Source organism: Schistocerca cancellata, chromosome 1 (assembly GCF_023864275.1).
Source record: "Schistocerca cancellata isolate TAMUIC-IGC-003103 chromosome 1, iqSchCanc2.1, whole genome shotgun sequence".
NCBI lineage: Eukaryota > Metazoa > Arthropoda > Insecta > Orthoptera > Acrididae > Schistocerca > Schistocerca cancellata.
The window spans coordinates 825,202,346-825,224,372 of NC_064626.1; the positions used below are offsets into that span (position 1 = coordinate 825,202,346).

Genomic DNA, 22,027 nt, shown 5'->3' on the forward strand with positions numbered 1-22,027 from the left:
GACTGTCGTTAGACCAATTCTGGATATTACTTGTCTGTTGACTCTGTATGATGCCGTAGAAATTCTGTTAGCAGATTTTAGTGGTCGTGCATTGAACAATGTGATGTACCATGGACTGGAATGTTATATCATGATTCTCTGTTTTACAGCATACTTCAAATTTATCTTTATTGTATGAAGACAGTCATATCAATAGAAGATAAAGCTCATCATACAACAACCTAATCTCTTTTGGGATGCTCACATTAAAACTGGCCATAAGGCAGTTTTAGCAGCAGTGATTACTAAAGTACAAAGGGCAACTAAAACAAAGTGGAAAGATGAATGTTTTCAGCAAAGTATCTCGTATCTGAATGAAAAACGTTGAAAACTTTAACTCTGTACCGAAGCATATATATCTATGTCTCAAGATTGAAAGAATTGTTGACCATGCACATATAGATACATACAGAGTAGAAAAGTTCTTGATGGAAGGGACACTGCACCCCCCCCCCCCCCATTCATGGTATACTGTCCCTGTAACATCTAAAGAAACTAACTACTGCATAGTAGGTGTAAAACAAAGCACAAGGTTAATGCTAGAGGGATGCTGAATGGAAAGTATTTGGCTGACTAGGGCAGTGTGTGAAACCTTCAAATATTATTGTAGGAGAATACGGGGGGAATAATATTGCTGTGGGCAGAGCTTTGTAGTAGGCATTTCTCCTGCTAGGCATGTATAGTACAACTCATTGCCAGTTCAGTGCCACCTGTGTTGTTGGTCTGGCTTGTTCTGTTCAACTGCAGCGGTTGTTTTTTGCAAGCACTGTTTTGTTCTTATTTGTTTTTTTTTTTGTGATGACAAGTTTAAGTGAACAATGTGCAGCTGTGAAATTTTGTTTTCTAAAGGGTAAAAATGCTGCTGAAACTGTTTTAATGTTGAAAAAAGCTTACTGAGATGACACAATGCAAAAAAAATCAAGTGTACGAGTGGTTTGCTTGATTTAAAAATCGTGACCCATCAATTGAGGACAAAACTTGTTCCGGACATCCATCAACTGCCCAAATTGACAAAAACATTGAAAAACTTTGAGAGCTTGTGCTCACAGACCATTGACAGACAATTGATCAACTGTCAGAGATTAGTGGGTTATCTAGAAGCGTCAAGTTGAAACATGTGCTTTGAAACAACAGCTTGAAACTGATTCAGATTTTCTGTCAAAGGTCATTACTGGCAATGAGGTGTGGTGCTACGGTTACAACCCAGAAACAAAGCAACAGTCAAGCCAATGGAAGACTTCGTCACCCCATCCAAAATAATGTTGCAATTCAAATCAAACATCAGAAGAATGCTGAGTTGATTTCTTTATGCCTAGGGTGTAGTTCATTCAGAGTTTATTCTCCCAGGTCAGACCATCAATCAAACCTTTTATTTGGAAATTTTAAGAAGATTGTGCTACAGTGCTTGTAAAAAAAGACCCGATTTGTGGCAGACAGGAGAATGGTTCTCTCACCACGACAATGCATCTGCGTGCACAGCCATCTCTGTTACACTTTTTGGCTAAAAATGGCATGGTTCCACTGTGCCACACACCTTACTTGCCTGATCTGGCTCCATGTGACTTTTCCTTAGTTTCATGCATGAAAAGTAGCATGAAAGGACACCGATTTGATACCATTTAAGAAGCCAAGAAAAAAACAAGGTTGGAGCTGTCAGTCATTTCTTAAGATGACTACAAAAAATGTTTCAAACAGTGGAAGTACCAATGGGACAAATATATTAATTGCAATGGAAAGTATTTTGAAAGGGATAAGGTTGTTTTGTATTTTGTAAAAAAAAAAAAATTGAAAACATACAGCTTGTAAAAGTAATTCCAGTTTTTTTGGTTACCCTTCATGTTATCAAAAAAATGTCTCACAAAACCCAAAGAATTTCTGGCGTATCTAAAGGCTGTTAATGACACCAAAGTTAGTGTCCAGACACTTAACAACAGCACTGAAATTGAGGGTAACAAAGCAAAGACAGAAATGCTGATCTAAGTTTTCATATGTTCTTGTGCAAAGGGAAGTCCAGGAGTATTCCCAGGGTTGCTACAGGTTCTGGAAATTAGGGTAGGTCAGGGAATTTCAAAAAAGTAAGGGAAATCAGGGAAATATCAGGGAAACTTGAAAAAAAAAATACAGGGATGATCTTGTTTTGTCTCATTAGATGAAATGGTTTATTTACTGAGGTGTCGTGTATTGTCTCTGACTGGGTGCAGCTGAGTACGTGCACTGCTTCCCTTCTCCATCATTCCTACTGCTTCTCTCCTTCCTACCACCCCCTTCAGCTTGCAGTCAGTGCTGACACCACTTCTAGCCGCTACCCTAGCAGCTGCCGTCGAGAGGCAGGGAGGCATGAGGAGTGGTTTGCTTGGATCCAATACTCAGATGCTGTAAACACAGTGGGCAGAGATGGCAGTCATATGTGCACGAGTTGTGCCTGAGTAATTGTGTGAATGTGTGTGTGCTCTTGTTTTCTGACAAAAGCTATGGCTGAAAATTTAGTAGTGAGAGTGCGATTGTATTTTCCATATGCCTGTCTATGGATCTGCACTCATCTTTATGGTGAGTTGCTAACTATCCTCATTATTATTGATTCTCAGAGTATTTGAACAAGTTATCTGTTGCATGGATGGATCACTGTGATCTTATTTCATCAACATGTTGTCTGTGGCTCTTGAATAGCTAGCCACACTTGTGGATATCCATAACGGGCCAAAACCGCAGGCCATTTCTGCAGGTATCTGTAATGGATCAGGCCTGTCGATCTGAAGCCATTCAGTTCCCACTAATGTACAGGTCCTGCCTGTTGGATCTAGTGCACCCATTTGTCCACAGGCTGGGTCTAGGTCTGTTTGTGTGTGGCATAATGCAGCAGATTTTCATGATTTATTCAAGGGCCCAGGACTGAGATGTTCTTCAGCACGCCAGAGGCCATGGGCGCTGCATTTCAGGATTTGCAACCATCTCACTGCAAGTACAATGTACAGTGTGGTGTTTTATAGACTTTTTTTGTTCTAGTACCTTTTGGCACTTCAAAAGTGGCTTATATGTTAGAAAGTATGGATGATAAGAAGAAGAAAATTGTGTTTGTCGCTGGTGGTTTGTATGCTATGTACTCACATATTTCTTGAAAGAAAAATCACAAAATGCCTGTAAAATAATAGATATAACACAGTGGGTAATAACCGACAATAATGAACATAGGAGAGCCAAATTTTATTGGCGGTCATATACAGTGTTGGTTTACACAATTCTTCCCCACCTTATACACTTCTTTCAAGAGGCCTACATTTTCCGAGGTTATTTCTCAAGGTATTTTAAGTATGTCTTGCAACTCCAAGGAAATGTGTGTTTTCGTCAACAATATGTGTTTTGTTTTATTGAAATAAAATAACATCAGTGGTCTGAATGAAACACTTATAACATTTGCCTTCCTCCATCTAAAAACAGTTCATTACAAAAGATGTTGACGTAAGTACTTCAGGAAACGCCATCTGCTTGCAATTTTTTAGATATTTTCTCGTTTGCATTATTGTTTCTTGTACTGTAACTGCAAAGACATATTTTCAACTTACGTCTTAACTTACCCTTGAGATCTCAAAATTTGTCAGGGAAAAATGCTAAAATATGTCTGGAAATAAAGGAAATATCAGGGAATTTCACTTGGGGCAACTCTGATTGCTCATTTTAATTCTTGCCATCGCAAAGGTGAGTGAAATAAATATTGGCATCACTGGTGTCCAGAAACAGCCTCTAGAAAATACAACAATGCTCCAGGGTCAGATGGAATCCCTGTCAGATTCTATGTTGCTTTTGTAGATGAGTTGGCCCAAGTTTTTCTGTAATCTAAGGTATGTCCCTCAAACAAAAAATCATGCTAAGTGGTTGGATTAAAGCACAGGCATGCCCAGTGGTTGGATTAAAGCACAGGAAATACCCATGTGTAAAAAAGATAGCAGGAATGATCCACAAAACTACCATCAGATATCCTTGACATTTAATTGTTGTTGAATTTTAAGAAAAAATTCTGAACTCAAATGTAAAAAGAAATATCTCGATCGGAATGACCACCTCCATGCCAACTGGCATTTATACTGAAAACATCAATCATGTGAAACACAACTTGCAGTTTTCTCACATGACATACTGAAAGCTTTGGATCGAGTCAGTCAGGTATATGCAGTATTTCTGACTTCAGGAAAGCATTTGACTCAGTTCTGCACTTACACTTATTACTGAAAATTAAATCATGTCTGGTATCAAGTGAAATTTGTGACTCAAGCAAAATTAGTGACTGGATTAAATACTTTTTGGTAGGCAGCATGTAGCTTATCATCGTGGATGGAGAGTTATTGAAAGATGTAGAAATATCTTCAGGCATTCTCCAGAGAAGTGTATTGGGGTCCTTGCTGTTCATGGTGTACATTAATGACCATGCAGACAATATAACTGCAGATTTTTAGCAGAGGATATGATACTCTATGATGAAGTGCTGTCTGAAACAAATTGTGCAAATATTCAGTCATACGTTGATAAAATTTCAAAGATTGGCAACTTGCTTTAAATATTCAGAAATGTAAAATTGTGGACTTGTCCTATGATGACATTGTCATGAAGGACAATTGGAAACAGTTTACTCATATGAATACCCAGGTGTAATAATTTGTAGGAAAATCAGTGGTAGACTTTGGGTCACTGGTAGAATAGTAGGGAAATGCTGTCAGTCTACAGATGAGATTGCTTTCAAAACACTTGTATAACCCATCCCAGAACATTGCTCAAGTATGTAGGCCCCATATCACACAGGGCTAACCAGGAAACTGAATGTATACAAGTGAGTGTAGCATCAATGGCCACAAGTTTGTTTGACCCAAGGGAGGGTGCCATGGAGATGCTGAAACCACTGAACTTGGCAGACACTTGGAGATAGATGCAAACCATCCAGTGAAAGCTTTATTACAGAGCTCCAAGAATAGTGCCATGGAGATAAGATTAATTACAGTGTGCACAGACACATTTAAGCAAGCAATTGTCCAGTGCTCCATATGTGAATGGAAATTGAATAAGCCATTACAACTGGTATATCATTGCTTCACAGAATATGAATGTAGATTTAGATCCCGACTTCTGTATTACTACCATGGAAAAATAATATTGCCTTAGATGGTTCTAGAAGAAAGTGTTGAGTTTTTGGAGGAGAGGTATATTGGGAAGTTCAGATTTGGATGAGTGTTGAACTAATAAGTGAAGTGTTTGTGTCATTGTGAGGTCTTTAATTTTTATTGGCTTTTTAAATTAATGAAGTTGCATAGTCTTTTATGCTTTAGAGTCGGTGCTCTTTTATTTGTTTTCAAACTTGTATGTAAACTCATCAACGCAAAGGAAATTAAATATTTAACATTATTATTATAATTATTGTTATTATTGTGTTGAAATAGTTTTATTATTATTTGATGGAGCTAACATACTTTCATCAAATTATGTGAATATAGGTGCATTACTGACAGAGTAAATTTTGTTTTTCAGGTCAGACTGCAAGAAGCAGGTAGATCAGTTTCCTGGAGCAAAATACAGGAAATTTTCCACTGAAGTTGAAGCAAGAAATTTTGTATGCCAGTTTTGCACAAATTCATCTCACCCAACAACAATCAAAAGAGAGATTCCAAGTAGAGGTCCTTATACGACTGATGAGATAGCTAGTATATATGTAGAGGCTATTTCAAATGCTGTGAAACATTGTGCAGACAGTGGCGCAGCTGCTGACCAACACAATAATGAAGAGAAGGCAACAGTGTCAGATATTTACAAGCAACTGTCACAACTGGAAGAGAAACAGGATGAAATAACAAAAAGAATACGGGAGGAGCTAGATGAATTGAGAGAGAATTTTCAAGCTCTTGATTCAAGGCTTTCTAAAATGGAATCAAAATGTTTTGTTAAATCTGACATAGATCATGTTGAAATAAAATCAAGAATTGATGGTATAAATAAAGTGGGGAAAATATTTGAAGAGGAGTTTGGTCTCATCAGAGAAAAAATAATCAATTTTAAGGCACAGAAAACTGAGTTAGTTCCGAAAGACAATGGTACTGAATCTCGTAGGCAACTTCTAAAAGAAATATTGTATGAAGAAACAAAGCCAAAAGTTCTTGGAAACAGGTTAGTACTTCTTAAGCTCAATTTAAAAAACACTGTGTGGATAATATGCATACTACAAGCATAGTAGTTTACAAGTAAAATGCTTATTTTTTCCTGTAATGGTGGAAGCTGAGGAAATGAATTAAAATTTGTGCCATGTCTAGGACTTGAACCCGGGTCTCCTTGCTTACTAGGAAGGTATGCTGGCCATTACAACACCACAGAACAATACAGTAACTAACATAGCTGCATGGACTACACTAGTCCAATGCCCTCTGTAACACAAACTTCAATTTGCGTATTTAGCTTATTATTAGGGAGGGCATTGATGTAGGGTAGTCCATGCAGCTATGTTAGCTGTTGTCCTGTGGTGTATTACAACACCACAACACAATGGCTAGCATAACTGCCTAGTAAGCAAGAAGACCCAGGTTCAAGTCCCAACCAAAGCACAAATTTGAATTCATTTCTTCAGCTTCCATCATTATTGTAGATAAAGATGACACTCAAATGTCTTGAGGACAGTTTAATTACATCAGAACTATCACCTGTGTTTTGTTGCAATTTTTTTTTAGTTGAGATTCAAAGATAACTTATAATGAAGAAGGTACTTAGAGTAGTTTAACTGAGGAGAAAGAGAAAAAAGAAAAGAAAGGATTTGTATAAGACACAATTGAAATAGCGACCAGTGACTAGTACATGTTGATCACCATATAACGTGACCCCTTTCTGGGAGCAAAGGAATTTGTGGAAGTAGTATGACTTTGAATTCATTGCCTGCTTTAGCCTTGACCACTAAACAATGTAACATGCGGTAGCATTGTAGTTGGCACTGTGAATGCAGTACTTGTGATTCTTGTTTAGCATTCTCTCCCCGCCTCTTCCACTTCCCTCTCCCCCTTCCCCACACCCATGTCTGCCTCCCTCCTGTATTTATTTTCTCTATTTATCCTGTTTTTTCTTGTACCAAACCTTCCCAATAGGAATGTTTCAGCCCTGTGGACTGACTTTGACTTTTATTTTTAATTTTGATGGCTGCTTTTGACTTCTTTCTTGTATTGGTTCAAATGGCTCTGAGCACTATGGGACTTAACTGCTGAGGTCATCAGTCCCCTAGAACTTAGAACTACTTAAACCTAACTAACCTAAGAACATCACACACATCCATGCCTGAGGCAGGATTCGAACCTGTGACCGTAGCGGTCGAGCGGGTCCAGACTGTAGCGCCTCGAACCGCTCGGCCACCCCGGCCGGCTCTTTCTGATACTTATCAGTTATACTGATTCTTTTTGTTCCTGTAGTATCTATTATACATTATTCTTACATATGTCCTATTTTAGTTCCTAATGAAGTATAAATTTCAAATGTTGTGTGTGTTTGTATACAATTAAATAGGAGTAACTTGGAATCAACAAATGAGTTGTAAACTGATTTGAAGAAAAACATATGTTATTTTTCGTTCCTTCTGTTCGAAGGCATATTTTGTACCGTTCCTTAAATGTGAATGATGCTGTTATTGTAGCACATTATTTTCTCACATTAAAGTGTCAAAAGTCACAAGATTTGTATTTTCTGTTTGGAGTAAGACCATAAAAAGACTTCAGGGCAAGTGAGACAGAATTACAGATGTAGACAACACAGAAAATACCATTGTAAATAGTTGCTGTTATAGCAAGAAAAAAACACGATGTATGCAACATAAAGTCGCTAAGCACAAAAAAGGTCTTACAAGCATAAGCAATGGGTTGTTCAGACCATCCGCGTATTTGTGTGCCAACACTGCGCGAAGACCACGCTGGGAGGCATATGTAGCCAACACAAAGATGCTCATCCAGCTGAAAAGTTTCCAGACGAGGGGTGGATTGAAGCTTAGGTTTAAGCAAAGTGAATGCTTGGTCACAAGCTGTGGGCTAGAAGAAAGGAATATTTTAATGCAAAAGGAACTGAGCAACAGTGGATGCATCTGGTAAAAACTTCTGGTAGTATGCAACTTTACCTTGAAATGCCTGTGGTTTCTTAACAGAGGTCGGCTACAGAGTGACATAATGCCTTGCCCCAGTGTGAGAAACCTCAAAACCTAAGTACTCAATTGATGACTGAAAAAATTGAGATTTGGCAAGATTGCACTTGAGACCTGCAGACTTCAAAATAGAAAACAACAATTGGATATTGCTAAGGTGGCCTTTGTTGGAAGAACCTAAATCAATGATACTGTTGAGGTAACTGATGCAGCTGGGTACAGAGACTGTCAGCTGTTCTAAAAAATGTTGAAAAATTGCGGACGTGCTAGCAATGCCAAAAGGCAAGCGTTGATACTGGTATAGGCCGAAAGGTCTATTGATAATGAGAAGGCGTCCAGTGGCCTCGTCCGAGGGGAGCTGGAGGTACCCTTCTCACAAATCAGTCTTTGAAAAGTAGTAGCCATGTGACAATTTTGCGGGCAACTCTTCAGGGTGGGGGAAAGGGTATTGTGTATCATGGACTGTGCATTAATTGTTACTCTGAAGTCACTGCAGAGATGAAGTGGCTTCTTAATGATGACCAGTGGTGTAGCCCATTCACTGGAAGAAACAGGACGAATGACATTGAGTGATGTCAAATGGTCTAATTTGGCCTTGACAGAGCCGCTCATTGTAACAGGTACCTGTCGCACCCAAGAAAAACGAGGACAGGCGGACTCTTTATTGGTGAAGTGGGCTTGAAAACTGAGTACACAACGTAGTCCAGGGGTAAATAGAGGCAAAAACTCAGAGCAGAGGAACTCCAGCTGCTGATACGGAGATCAATCTGACACTAAATGTACCTCATTGGCAATGGGGAAAATGAAAGTCTTTAATGCATCTAACCTGAACAGGTCTGCTGTATGGGAATGATCTGCAACAAGGAAAGTGAGAGGATGAACAACAGGTTTGTAAGATACAAGAGCAGAGAACTGACCTAGGATTTGAATCTGCTGTTTATTGTAGCTAACCAACTTCTGTTAAATGTGTGTGAGGGGAGGGGAGCCCAAGTCCACGTATGTTTGTGTGTTTACTGTATCCACATGAATTTGTAGCTATTTATTAAACACACGCAAGTCAATAAACAATAGTTTTGGGAAAACAGTCATTGTAGTTAATGTCCATCGGTACTACTGTTACTATTGTGTCCCCTATTTTTGAAGAGCGGTTACACACCGATGCAGTGTGGCTTTTCTTTCGTCACTTGTTTCAAACCACCCAATGCTTAGACATGCAGCGCGCTCGTGTTGGACGAAGCAGTAAAAGCAAGATGGAAGGGCAGCATGTGGCTGCTGCTGTGACATGGCTTGTTGCTGCTGTGGCTGTAACCGACAGTCCCCCATGTGATGCTGGGTGGGAGATCATACTGCTGCAGTGGCTTCCCCGTCATTTTGAACACTTGCAACGTGCCTAACAGGGGTTGACTGAGCAACTTCCGATACCTTTCACCACGCAGCAATTTGATCGCCTGTGCCCAATGACACTTCAAAGGACTGTCCTGTATTGAGCACATCCGTAAGAATCTGATTCTCACATGGAAGTGCTTTTTCATAGAATTCCTGATCCGGGGCCAGACGAATAATAACATCATGCACAATGTGATTAGTGTAGGATTTGCAATTGGTATTAGTGACAAATTCACAGTGACAGCTCAACTCATGTAATTTGGCACCCTAGGCTTTGTAAGATTGGTCTGGGCATTTCTGACAATGTTAAAATTGTACGCACGTCACAATGACATGCATTCTGTCACAGCAATAGGTTGAGAGAAGCTGGGAGAGTAACCTGCTGCGAACATGCAGATACCACGCAATTGAAAGCGGTGGCAAGAGCCTGCTGCTGTTCCGTGACAGCTTGCTGCTAGGCAGTGAGATGTTGGAGTATATCATCCATCAAGATGTTTGTCAGGTGACTTAGCACTGATACTAACACACGGAGGAAATGTAATCCCCACTCATCGTCAAGTTTGCTATAGCAAGAACAAGCACGATATATGGAACGTAATACTGTAGAGAAGCAGCGCGCAAGATATAGGTTGTGCGTGGCACTGAGCACATGGACTGGGCAAAAGTAATACAGCATAAAGAATAAGCAGAGCACTCGTTTGCGATTGCTTAAATAATGCTCTTTCTTTGGTGGCCCACCAGTGTGTGTCAGGGGGCTGTCCCAGCTGGCCTCTATAAGCAGGCCTTTAATCTGTATGGACACAAGCTACCTGAAATCATGCTCATCATGAATGAAAGAAAATCAGTTGCACTTGAAAACAGGAATAAATTCTTGAACACATTGAGCTATTCGTGAAGAAATGTAACTGATACAATGTTAGGTTTGTTGGAAAACCACAGTGCTTTACTAAGGTGGGTGTGGCGTTATTGGATGTGGTGCATTGTTGCCTTCCTCTGTGTGACAGAAGTGTTGCTTATGGAATGAAATGAAATTTACCATATTTGTATTTCATGGTGATGTTTTAAATACTGATTGACTTGGGTGGTAGGGGATAGTAAATGTGTCCAAATTATTTTGGTGGTATATAAATTTGCATGAAATGAAGCAGAAGTCAAGAAGAAAAAATTCCACAAAAACTTAGAAATTTTATTGGGTAGTTCTTTGCAAGTGATGTAATGTCATACATGCCAGTCAGACAGGTGTGAAGATACTGTCAAATAAATTAGATTTTATTTGGTTTTGTGTGGTTTTACTTAATACTTTACTCAAATCAGTTTTATAACTGAACAGAAGATTGAAACATAATTTGTAATAACAACAATTTTTGGAGAATAATAGGTGTTTCTTATACTATGAGTTTTAGGTGCTTGTTCTTGTGCATTCGTGCACATTTGTGTTACATTATTTGTGAAAGTGATAGCTGTGATTGTGTTAAGAAAGAATAAGAATTTTCCATCGTGGAACCTGTTCTTTATTGGCATACACATGCTGTAGGTTGAAACAAATTTACTTTATTTGCAACATTAAACACCATAACAGCAGCTTGACATTTTTCAGTCTGAACAACTAGATACCAACAACAACAACAACAACAACAACAACAACAACAACAACAACAGAATACTAATGAAAAGCAAAGAATACCGTATGTTCATGAATAATCCACGCATATTTTTTCCCTGAAAACTGAGATGTGCAGATTTATTGCAATAAGGTTGATATTGTTAAATAGATCCTATTATACTTTAGTGTTGTTGTGGCCTCAGTCTGTGACACATCAGTAGCATGTTAGAAGTGAAGTATTACCATGGGGTACCTCATTAAAGATAGTTACAGGTTCTCATTATTGCTCATACATAGCTAAAGAAATATTTAAAACTATTGAAGAAGCAGGAAAAATCAGAAACTGTGGAACGGGAAGGAAGTACTTTGTGAGCGAGGGTGGGAGCAAAACTGACATTGCCCCAATGGCTTCCAGGCAATTATGAGAAAATAGTAGTGAATTTTCATTGTTATGTGGTAAATTTCCACTGCTAGTATTCCTATATATTGATGCAAATTGGTGACTTGGATGAAATGCTAATTTATTTTGAGATGTTGCTCGACAACACCATGAACAGAAAGGGGAATTCAGCATTAGGATATGAACTGGCGCCAGTGAGAAGCAAAGGTGTACAGCAGTGTTGTGTAACTGGTGATAATGAATGCTACCACCTTACATGATATTTAAAATGAAAACTGTTCTGAAAATATCAGTGAAAGGCATATTGCTAAGCACAAATCTGAAAGGGTGGATGTACAATTATCTTGCGGTTCAGCTGTATGGTGCATGATTGGCAATGTTGCCCTGGTATGTAAGTTGTTGGTCCTGGAAAGCATCCGTGGACATAAATTGAAGCCAATATTTTTATGCCCTGCATTAAAATTGGGTGCGTGGAGTATTCGAGAGCACTGATTATTCATGTAAGCATGGCAGATGCTGGTCAGAGATTAGATGATGTGGAGTATACACTTTGTGCAATGTAGTCATACCTATGAGCCAAGCATAATCACTTCACCACTCCTCCCTAAGTGCTAGCGGTATGTCTTGTTGAAACAGACGTAACATCTTGATCCTGTAATGGTGGACGTTGCTCAAGCTGTCATCAAATAGTCAGTGTGAGCATCTGACACCTCTTGTGACCGGTTTGTGATGGGAGATGGAGTGGTGAGCGAGTCAATCCTGTCCTTGCCCTATCCGGTGATGGGTTTGTACCAATGTAGCAGGTGCTAAAGGCAGGCTTGACTCTGTCAAGGGAGGTGGTGGTTGGTGTTCCCATAACATCAACATCAAACATCATCTGCTCTCTGCTGATAATTGGATGTGGTCCATTATATGGTGTCTGCATTGACTTGCATGCTGCGTCATATTCAACAAAGACTTGAGTAAACTTTCAGAGGATGTTGAAAATGAAAGGGCAGCAAGTGTGGTGATCCCTTGATGTACTGGGATGTAGCTGCTGAATTTGTGAACACAGCTTATGGGTGAAGTCAGATGCCACAATGAGGTCTTTTAGTATGTTGCTGAGGAACTCGCCAGACAGCCAGATCAGTTGGCCGTAGACAAGCACTGCAGTCATGACTTTTAAGTCATCCTTGATGGATACACGGAGGTCGAGGATTACGATTGGTAATGATTCTGTCCACTGTTGTGAGTCATGACGCTGGAGGGATACTATGAATTGTCAGTGCATGCTTTCTACTAATCCATTCACTGCTGAGTGATACATTGTAGTAATAACGTGCTTCTTGCCTCATAGGACAGAAAGTGCTTTGAATAGGTGCAACTCTTAATTGTCTGGCCTGGTTGCTTATAATACATGAAGGTGCTCTGAAATGGTCAATCCATCATTGGAAGAATGTGGTTGCAACTGTTTCAGTGTTAATGTCAGCCATGGGGAACACTTTAGGCCAGCGAATGAAGCGATCAGCGGCTGCGTATATCCTTGGGGTGGTGAGAGGGGGCAGATGATGTCCAGATATACAGTCAAATTGTTGTTTCGGTGGGACAAATGTGCCATGGGGTGCATCAACATGATGGCTGATCTTATTGTTGACATGCCACTCACTGGAGCACAAATGTCCTGCAGTCTGTTTCCATGTTTGGTTAGAAAAAAAGCTCGCTTCACTAGCCATGTTGTACCATGTACCTCAGGATGTGATAAATTATGTAATGATGCTATATGTAGCCTGTTGATGAGAATCACTCATCACAAATGGTCGTAGATTCACCATAGTAATTGTTGAAAATAGACAACACACACACACACACACACACACACACACACACACACACACACGGCCACAGAGTCTGGTAGCTGAAGTAAGACTGCGAGTAGCAGTGCATTATGGGAGAGGCAAACATGTGGTGGGGGTAAGGATTATGCTGGGGCAGGAGGGGGAGGGATAGTGGGGTACGGTGGGGGGGGGAGGGGATGGTAAAGTGCTGCTTGTGGGAGTACAGAGGGATGGGTGCGGAGAGGGTAGGGCAGCTAGGTGTAGTCTGGAGGTTAGACAGATGGTGAGGGGGAAGGGGGGTGGGGGAGGGGGGAAGTGGAAAATGAGGGAAGTGAAAAGACTGCATGCGTTTGTATAATGGAGGACTGTGTAGTGCAGGAATGGGAACTGGGATAGGGCTAGATGGGTAAGCACAATGACTTATGAAGGTGAGGCTGGGGGGCTTATGGGAACCTAGGGTATAATTGCAGGGCAGAGTTCCAACCTGCGCAATTCAGAAAAGCTGCTGTTGATGGGAAGGATCCAGATAGCACAGGTTGTGAAGCAGTCAATGGAATGAAGAACGGCATGTTGGGTGGTGTGCTCAGCAACAGGGTGGTCTAGCTGTTTCTAGGCCACAGTTTGTAAGTGGCCATTGATGTGAGCAAACATCTTGTTGGCTGTCATGCCCACATAGAATGCAGCACAGTGGTTGCAGCTTAGCTTGTAGGTCATATTTGCTTTCACAGGTAGCCCTACCTTTGATAGGATAGGTGATGTTTGTGACCGGACTTGAGTAGGTGATGGTGGGAGGATGTATGGGACAGGTCTTGTATCTGCATCTATTTCAGGGATATGAGCCATGAAGCAAGGGATTGGGAGCAGGGGTTGTGTAGGGATGGCTGAGGATATTGTGTATGTACGGTGGGCAGTGGAATACCACTATGGGAGGAGTAGGAAGGATAATGGGTAGGACATTTTCATTTCAGGGCACGATGAGAGGTAGTCGAAACTCAGACAGAGAATGTAATTCAGTTGCTCCAGTCCTGGGTAGTGCTGAGTCATGAGGGGAATGCTCCTCTGTGGCTGAATGGTGGGGCTTTGGGAGGTGTTGGGGAACTGGAAAGATACCGCACAGGAGATGTCTTTTTATACAAGGCTGGGAGGGTTATTACGATCTGTAAAGACCTCAGTGAGACCCTGGGTATATTTCAAGAGGGACCACTTGTCACTACAGATGCGACGGCTACAGGTGGCTGGGCTACGTGTAAGGGACTTCTTGGTATGGCAGAGGTGGCAGCTGTCGAAGTGGGGGTAGGTTTGATATGGGTAGGTGATAGTCCACACCCTTGTCTAATGCCCTGGTTAATAATTATTTCTTCTTATCAGTTCCTACCTGTGTTTATTCCAGTGCATGTAATTTTGTAAAGACTTTTCACTACCTCTGTTATAATTATTCTTAAGAAAAAAGTGTGAGGTGAGTTCTTGAGCAATTTCACATGTAATTGGCTTTTTTATGGAAAAGTCGAAGTGCTTGATGGGACATATATCAGCACAAAATGTTTGGTGTACAGTGGTGAAATTTATAATCATGCTTGTGAGAAATATTCAGCTTCTGCAATTTAATCCTGCCTAATGACACCCTCGAAAAAAAAAAAAAAAAAAAAAATTTGATGACCATTATTATATGTGAGTGCTTAGCTTTTCTTGTAGCCATACTGTATATGAAATTTAAATCATTAACTTTTCCTATTTGTGGGTTCCCACTACTTAACACTGTTGTTGTTGTTGGCTGACTACATCACATGTCGTATGCTCTGAGTATCTGCCGTCATTGAATGGCGAGATCACTTGACATGAGTTATGACTGGCTGACAAAAGTGCATTGCAATCTTTGTTTCAGCGCTTTGAAAGCTACCATGCTGTATTTGATGGAATTTGTATTTAAACATTTGTAATACAAAAATATGCAGTATACATGTTGCTGCACATCTAAAACCTTTCCAAAATGCATTGTTTTTTTCTGGGTTTCATTTCATAAAGTCTTGGGAAGTTATACGCTGGTGTATAAAACCTTTACCATTCAAAACATTGGTAAGTTCTGCATCTTCAAGGAAAAGTGTATTGCCACTAACAAATAAAACATGTACTGTCACCTGGGTATATTGTCTTTTCACCTGGCAAAAAAAGTGCATTTTGAATTGAGAAAAATACAGCTACTACAAACAGCATAGTGAACGCATTATTGTGGCCAAGATAGACACGAAGCGCATGCCTACTACAGTAGTACAAATTGATATGACAACTACCTCTGCAGATGATGAAGAAATTGATGAAATGTATGATGAGACAAAAGAATTTAGTCAGGTAGTGAAGGGAGACGAAAATTTAATAGTCATGGGTGACTGGAATTCGAGAGTAGGAAAAGGGAGAGAGGGAAACATAGTAGGTGAATATTGTTTGGGGGTAAGAAATGAAAGAGGAAGCCGTCTGGTAGAATTTTGCACAGAGCATAACTTAATCATAGCTAACACTTGGTTTAAGAATCATAAAAGAAGGTTGTATACATGGAAGAAGCCTGGAGATACTAGAAGGTATCAGATAGATTATATAATGGTAAGACAGAGATTTAGGAACCAGGTTTTAAATTGTAAGACATTTCCAGGGGCAGATGTGGACTCTGACCACAATCTATTGGTTATGACCTGTAGATTAAAACTGAAGAAACTGCAAAAAGTTGGGAATTTAAGGAGATGGGACCTGGATAAACTGAAAGAACCAGAGGTTGTACAGAGTTTCAGGGAGAGCATAAGGGAACAATTGACAGGAATGGGGGAAAGAAATACAGTAGAAGAAGAATGGGTAGCTTTGAGGGACGAAGTAGTGAAGGCAGCAGAAGCTCAAGTAGGTAAAAAGACGAGGGCTAGTAGAAATCCTTGGGTAACAGAAGAAATAATGAATTTAATTGATGAAAGGAGAAAATATAAAAATGCAGTAAATGAAGCAGACAAAAAGGAATAGAAATGTCTCAAAAATGAGATCGACAGGAAGTGCAAAATGGAAGTGCAAAGTGGCTGAGCAGGGATGGCCAGAGGACAAATGCAAGGATGTAGAGGCTTATCTCACTAGGGGCAAGATAGATACTGCCTACAGGAAAATTAAAGTGACCTTTGGAGAAAAGAGAGCCACTTGTATGAATATCAAGAGCTCAGATGGAACCCAATTCTAAGCAAAGAAGGGAAAGCAGAAAGGTGGAAGGAGTATATAGAGGGTCTATACAAGGGCGATGTACTTGAGGACAATATTATGTAAATGGAAGAGGATGTAGATGAAGATGAAATGGGAGATACGATACTGCGTGAAGAGTTTGGCAGAGCACTGAAAGACCTGAGTTGAAACAAGGCCCCGGGAGTAGACAACATTCCATTAGAACTACTGACGGCCTTGGGAGAGCTAGTCCTGACAAAACTCAACCATCTGATGAGCAAGATGTATGAGACAGGCGAAATACCCTCAGACTTCAAGAAGAATATAGTAATTCCAATCCCAAAGAAAGCAGGTGTTGACAGATGTGAAAATTACAGAACTATCAGTTTAATAAGTTACAGCTGCAAAATACTAACGTGAATTCTTTATAGACGAATGGAAAAACTGGTAGAAGCTGACCTTGGGGAAGATCAGTTGGGTTCCATAGAAATATTGGAACACGTGAGGCAATACTGACCTTACGACTTATCTTAGAAGAAAGATTAAGGAAAGGCAAACCTACATTCGTAGAATTTTTGTAGACTTAGAGAAAGCTTTTGACAATGTTGACTGGAATACTCTCTTTCAAATTCTGAAGGTGGCAGGGGTAAAATACAGGGAGCAAAAAGCTATTTACAATTTGTACAGAAACCAGATGGCAATTATAAGAGCCGAGGGACATGAAAGGGAAGCAGTGGTTGGGAAGGGAGTGAGACAGGCTTGTAGCCTCTCCCTGATGTTATTCAATCTCTATATTGAGCAAGCAGTGAAGGAAACAAAAGAAAAATTCGGAGTAGGTATTAAAATCCAAGGAGAAGAAATAAAAACTTTGAGGTTCGCCGATGACATTGTCATTCTGTCAGAGACAGCAAAGGACTTGGAAGAGCAGTTGAACGGAATGGATAGTGTCTTGAAAGGAGGATATAAGATGAACATCAACAAAAGCAAAACGAGGATAATGGAATGTAGTCGAATTAAGTTGGGTGATGTTGAGGGAATTAGATTAGGAAATGAGACACTTAAAGTAGTAAAGGAGTTTTGCTATTTGGGCAGCAAAATAACTGATGATGGTCGAATTAGAGAGGATATAAAATGTAGACTGGTAATGGCAAGGAAAGCGTTTCTGAAAAGAGAAATTTGTTTACATCGAGTATAGATTTAAGTGCCAGGAAGTAGTTTCTGGAAGTATTTGTATGGAGTGTAGCCATGTATGGAAGTGAAACATGGACAATAAATAGAAGCTTTCGAAATGTGGTGCTACAGAAGAATGCTGAAGATTAGATGGGTAGGTCACATAACTAATGAGGAGGTATTGATTAGAATTGGGGAGAAGAGGAGTTTGTGGCACAACTTGACTAGAAGAAGGGATCGGTTGGTAGGACATGTTCTGAGGCATCAGGGGATCACAAATTTAGCTTTGGAGGGCAACGTGGAGGATAAAAATCGTAGAGGGAGACCAAGAGAATACACTAAGCAGATTCAGAAGGATGTAGGTTGCAGTAAGTACTGGTAGATGAAGAAGCTAGCACAGGATAGGGTAGCATGGAGGGCTGCATCAAACCAGTCTCAGGTCTGAAGACCATAACAATAACAACAGGAATTTTAAAAATTGGAGTTTCAGAAAGAAAATTCCAATTTTGAAAATAATAAAGTCCCAATGTTATGGTTCATAGACCTGTACGTACTGGTCCTTTCTTCTTTCCTATGCAGTAAACTTAAACTTTTTCTCCAAGTTTTTAGATGATCTTGTTGGAGGGTAAAAAACATAGACATGAAAATATGTGCCTTTACTAGCGACTCATTATCGCTCAAGAAAACCAGTACCACTACATGCGGGGTATTTATTCTCCTTTTGCTGTACAGTAGCAGTTCGCTGTGCACCACAACACTTTTAAGGAACATGTATGACTCGACAGTCGTTCTTTTATGGCACACTGTACTGTGATATTCCTTTCATTTACACCATGTTATACTCATTGATCACATCTGCTGATCCTGGTGCAGTGCCCTCATTATGTTTCATCATTGGCTGCTTTCTTTATGCAGTTTCCAACTGTGCATGTTTCTTTATTGAGTGGGGCTCTGATACTGATTTCAGTTGTGGTCATTCTGTTATTATGGCTCCATATCTTCTGAGTTCCAGGCATTGTGCATTTTGTTATAGGTGCATGCAGCAGGGAAACATGTTTTAGATATAATATACTGATAAATTTTTACAAGTTCCTTCATTTGTAATAATAATTACTATTCACAGTTTTTACATGTCAACATGGCATCTTGCGTTGCGTCACTGCTTATGTCACTGTGATGTGTGTATGGATGATTGCCTTGCTAATTGGCTGCCCCACCCCGAGAGGTCACACGCATCGGGATGACCAGATGGGTGCCACCTTTTAAATGCCCCACTGAATGTTACACCCGTATTGGTGCATTGTTCATGCGGCCATTCAACCCAGGAGTCCTTGTGTATATTTAAACACAGCAGACAGTATATTATGCACAATGACCTTTTGCAATAAAATTGCCTTTTCCTATTATATACATACAGTTATATACATTTAACTTTTTAAATTAATCTCTATTTGTTTACAAGAGAAGTGCTTTTTCCAATACCTGGTATTCATGCTGCTCATACCCCAACAGCTTTCTCTAGTCACTTCTACTGGATTTTGGCAAGGTACCCTGCTCCTGATATACTGCTCTTCAAAGTTCTTATAGTACTGGTTTATGTTGTTCTTAATATTGAATAATGTCTTGTCGTTTTGTCTTGATATTGTACATCTAGAAAGTATTTTCCTTGAAAATAAATTCTTCAGTCACACATCTACAGCTTTGTATATTACTTTAATCATGTCAACAGCATTGCATATTTTTTGTTATTTTTCATTATGTTTGTGTTACTTGAAAACACATTCAGGCACTTTGGAATCAGATTCTTTACTCTTCCTTTTACCATCTTGTTAATAATATTAATTTCCTTTACTTTAACTTGTATCCCATTGTTAGATATGCTTTTTCCAATGAAGTTCTGACTATTCTATTCTCAAAATGAGGTAGTTTCATCTTTACCAGATTCATATTGGAAACATTCTGTTACCATCATCATGTAGTATCAGTTTAGCACTCCTTTGCAAGGACCATTGATCCTCACTATTCACTATTGGATTACCAGCTTCAGCTATCTTATTTGTTGTGTACACATCATCTTGAGCCATTCCCTGCTCCTCGTTCTCTACCAAAACACTCATTCCAATTTCCTGGTATTCTTCCACATTTCCAAAGATACTTTCCAATGTATTTTCCTCCTCACTATCTGTTAAATTGTACATTTTGATTTCTTGGACTCTCATACAGCATTCTTCAAAATTCCCTCCAGATTCTCCTGTTTCTCAACCTATCTTTATTCACCTATTTGTGAAAAACTCTTTTTCAATAAATTCTGTTTTACCTTGAGCACCTGTATTACATGCATTTACTTTTGCATTTACATACTGTATCAACTTACCCTCATTATCAACACAGTTTCTTATCCTTTCATAGACAGCATTTATCTGCTCTTTGAGATGCTTGGCTCCATCTCACCCCTGGATATTATTAACAGGTAGCCAGGACATTATGACCATCAACCTACTATTGATATAAACTTGTCTAGGCAATAGCTGTGTCTCCTGACGAGGAATGACTGCTTGTCACACACACACACACACACACACACACACACACACACAGTGCATGTAGTCTGCGTGTATAGTGGGAAAGGCGTGTGCTCTATCTGAGTTTGACCAAGGGCAGATTTTGATGTTCCAGAGACTCAGCACGAGCATTTTGGAAAGTGCACAACTTGTCAGATGTTCGAAGAGTGCTGTGGTGAATGTCTGCAACATGTGGCGAAACCAAGGTGAAACCATGTCGAGACATTTTGGGATTGGGTGACCACCTCTCATTACAGATGTCGTAGGCTGGGCAGACTGGTAAAATAGAATAGGCAACAAAAGATGGTGGAACTAACATCAGAATTTAATGCTGGGCAGAGTACAAGTGTGTCTGATGGTGTGCCAATGTTAATACCATGACATCGGCAGCTACGACTGAAATGGACACGCGACCATCGGCACTGGACATTGGCGCAGTGGCAGTGTGTTACCTGTTCTGATGTATCCTGCTACCTTCTTCATCATGCCAATGGGAGAGCACTAATCCATAGTCTTCCATGGGAACAGCTCATTGACACCTGTACTGCAGAATGGAAACAAATGCCTCCATTATGTTCTGGGGAACATTTACTTGGGCATCCACGGGTCCAGAGGAGCTTGTGCAAGGCACTATGATGGCCAAGGAGTATTGTTCACTGATTGAAGACCACTTCCTTGCATTCGTGAGGATAATGTTTCCTGACAGCGGTGGCATTTTCAACAAGATAATACACCATGTCATAAGGCCAGGAGCTCCCAAAGTGTGTATTGATGATGTTTCATTGAATTTGTTTGCACACTGAAACTGGTTGATGGCCCAGCATTGAAATCTGCAGCAATGTGCAAAACGGTTGCAATTCTGTCACGTTGAATGATTCTCTTCAGTTGTCGTTTGTCCCGTTCTTGCAGGATCTTATCCCGGCCGCAGTGATGTCAGAGATTTGATGTTTTACCGGATTCCTGATATTCAGGGTACACTTGTGAGGCGATCATACGAGAAAATCCCCACTTTGTTGCTACTTCAGAAATGCCGTGTCCCTTTGCTTGTGTGCCAACTGTAATGCCACTTACAAACTCGCATAAATCTTGATAACTGGCCATTGTAGCAACAGTAACCAATCTAACAACTGCGCCAGACATTTGCTGTCTTATGTAAGCATTGTTGACCGCACCACTGTATTCTGCGTGTTTACATAGCTCTGTATTTGAATATGCATGCCTATACCAGTTTCTTTGGTGGTTCAGTATATGACAAAATTCGTATGTCTTCTTGTGGCTCTTGGCTTATCTTTCTCCCACTTTCACAAAATGGCCTTAATATCTCATCTTTGCTCAGCCTGAAGATTCTCATCCTCTTCACTATTACATTTTGTTACTTCTACAGTTCTTTCAGTTTCTCCAAGCTTCTCACATATGAGGGTTGAATGAAAAATAATGCCTTCACCTTCGTTAATTGGTTTTGGATAGGAATATTTTAATAAAGCGAAGGCAGAAATAATCCTTAGAATGTGATCTTTAATTACAAATATTTACTTTCCCACATAATCACCAGCCAATTAGATACGTTTCTACCAACAATGAACAAGTTTTCTGAAGCCGTCATGGAAAAAGTCGATATTCTGTTTCCACAACCACAGTTTCACAGTTCTCTCAACGCCTTCATCAGAAGCATGATGATGTCCCCGCAGATCTTTTTTCATTATCAGGAACGGATGGAAGTCAGAT

General features: G+C 40.0%; 1 protein-coding gene across 3 annotated transcripts in view; it reads left to right on the forward strand.

Annotated features, from left to right (window-relative positions):
* Window positions 1-22,027, forward strand: part of LOC126188558 (ribonuclease H1-like) — a 211,126-nt gene that overhangs the window by 27,901 nt on the left and 161,198 nt on the right. For all 3 annotated transcript variants that reach the window (XM_049930178.1, XM_049930170.1, XM_049930162.1), the window contains exon 2: window positions 5,551-6,183. In XM_049930178.1, coding sequence (XP_049786135.1) covers window positions 5,551-6,183 — 633 coding nt within the window. The remainder of the gene's footprint in view (window positions 1-5,550; window positions 6,184-22,027) is intronic.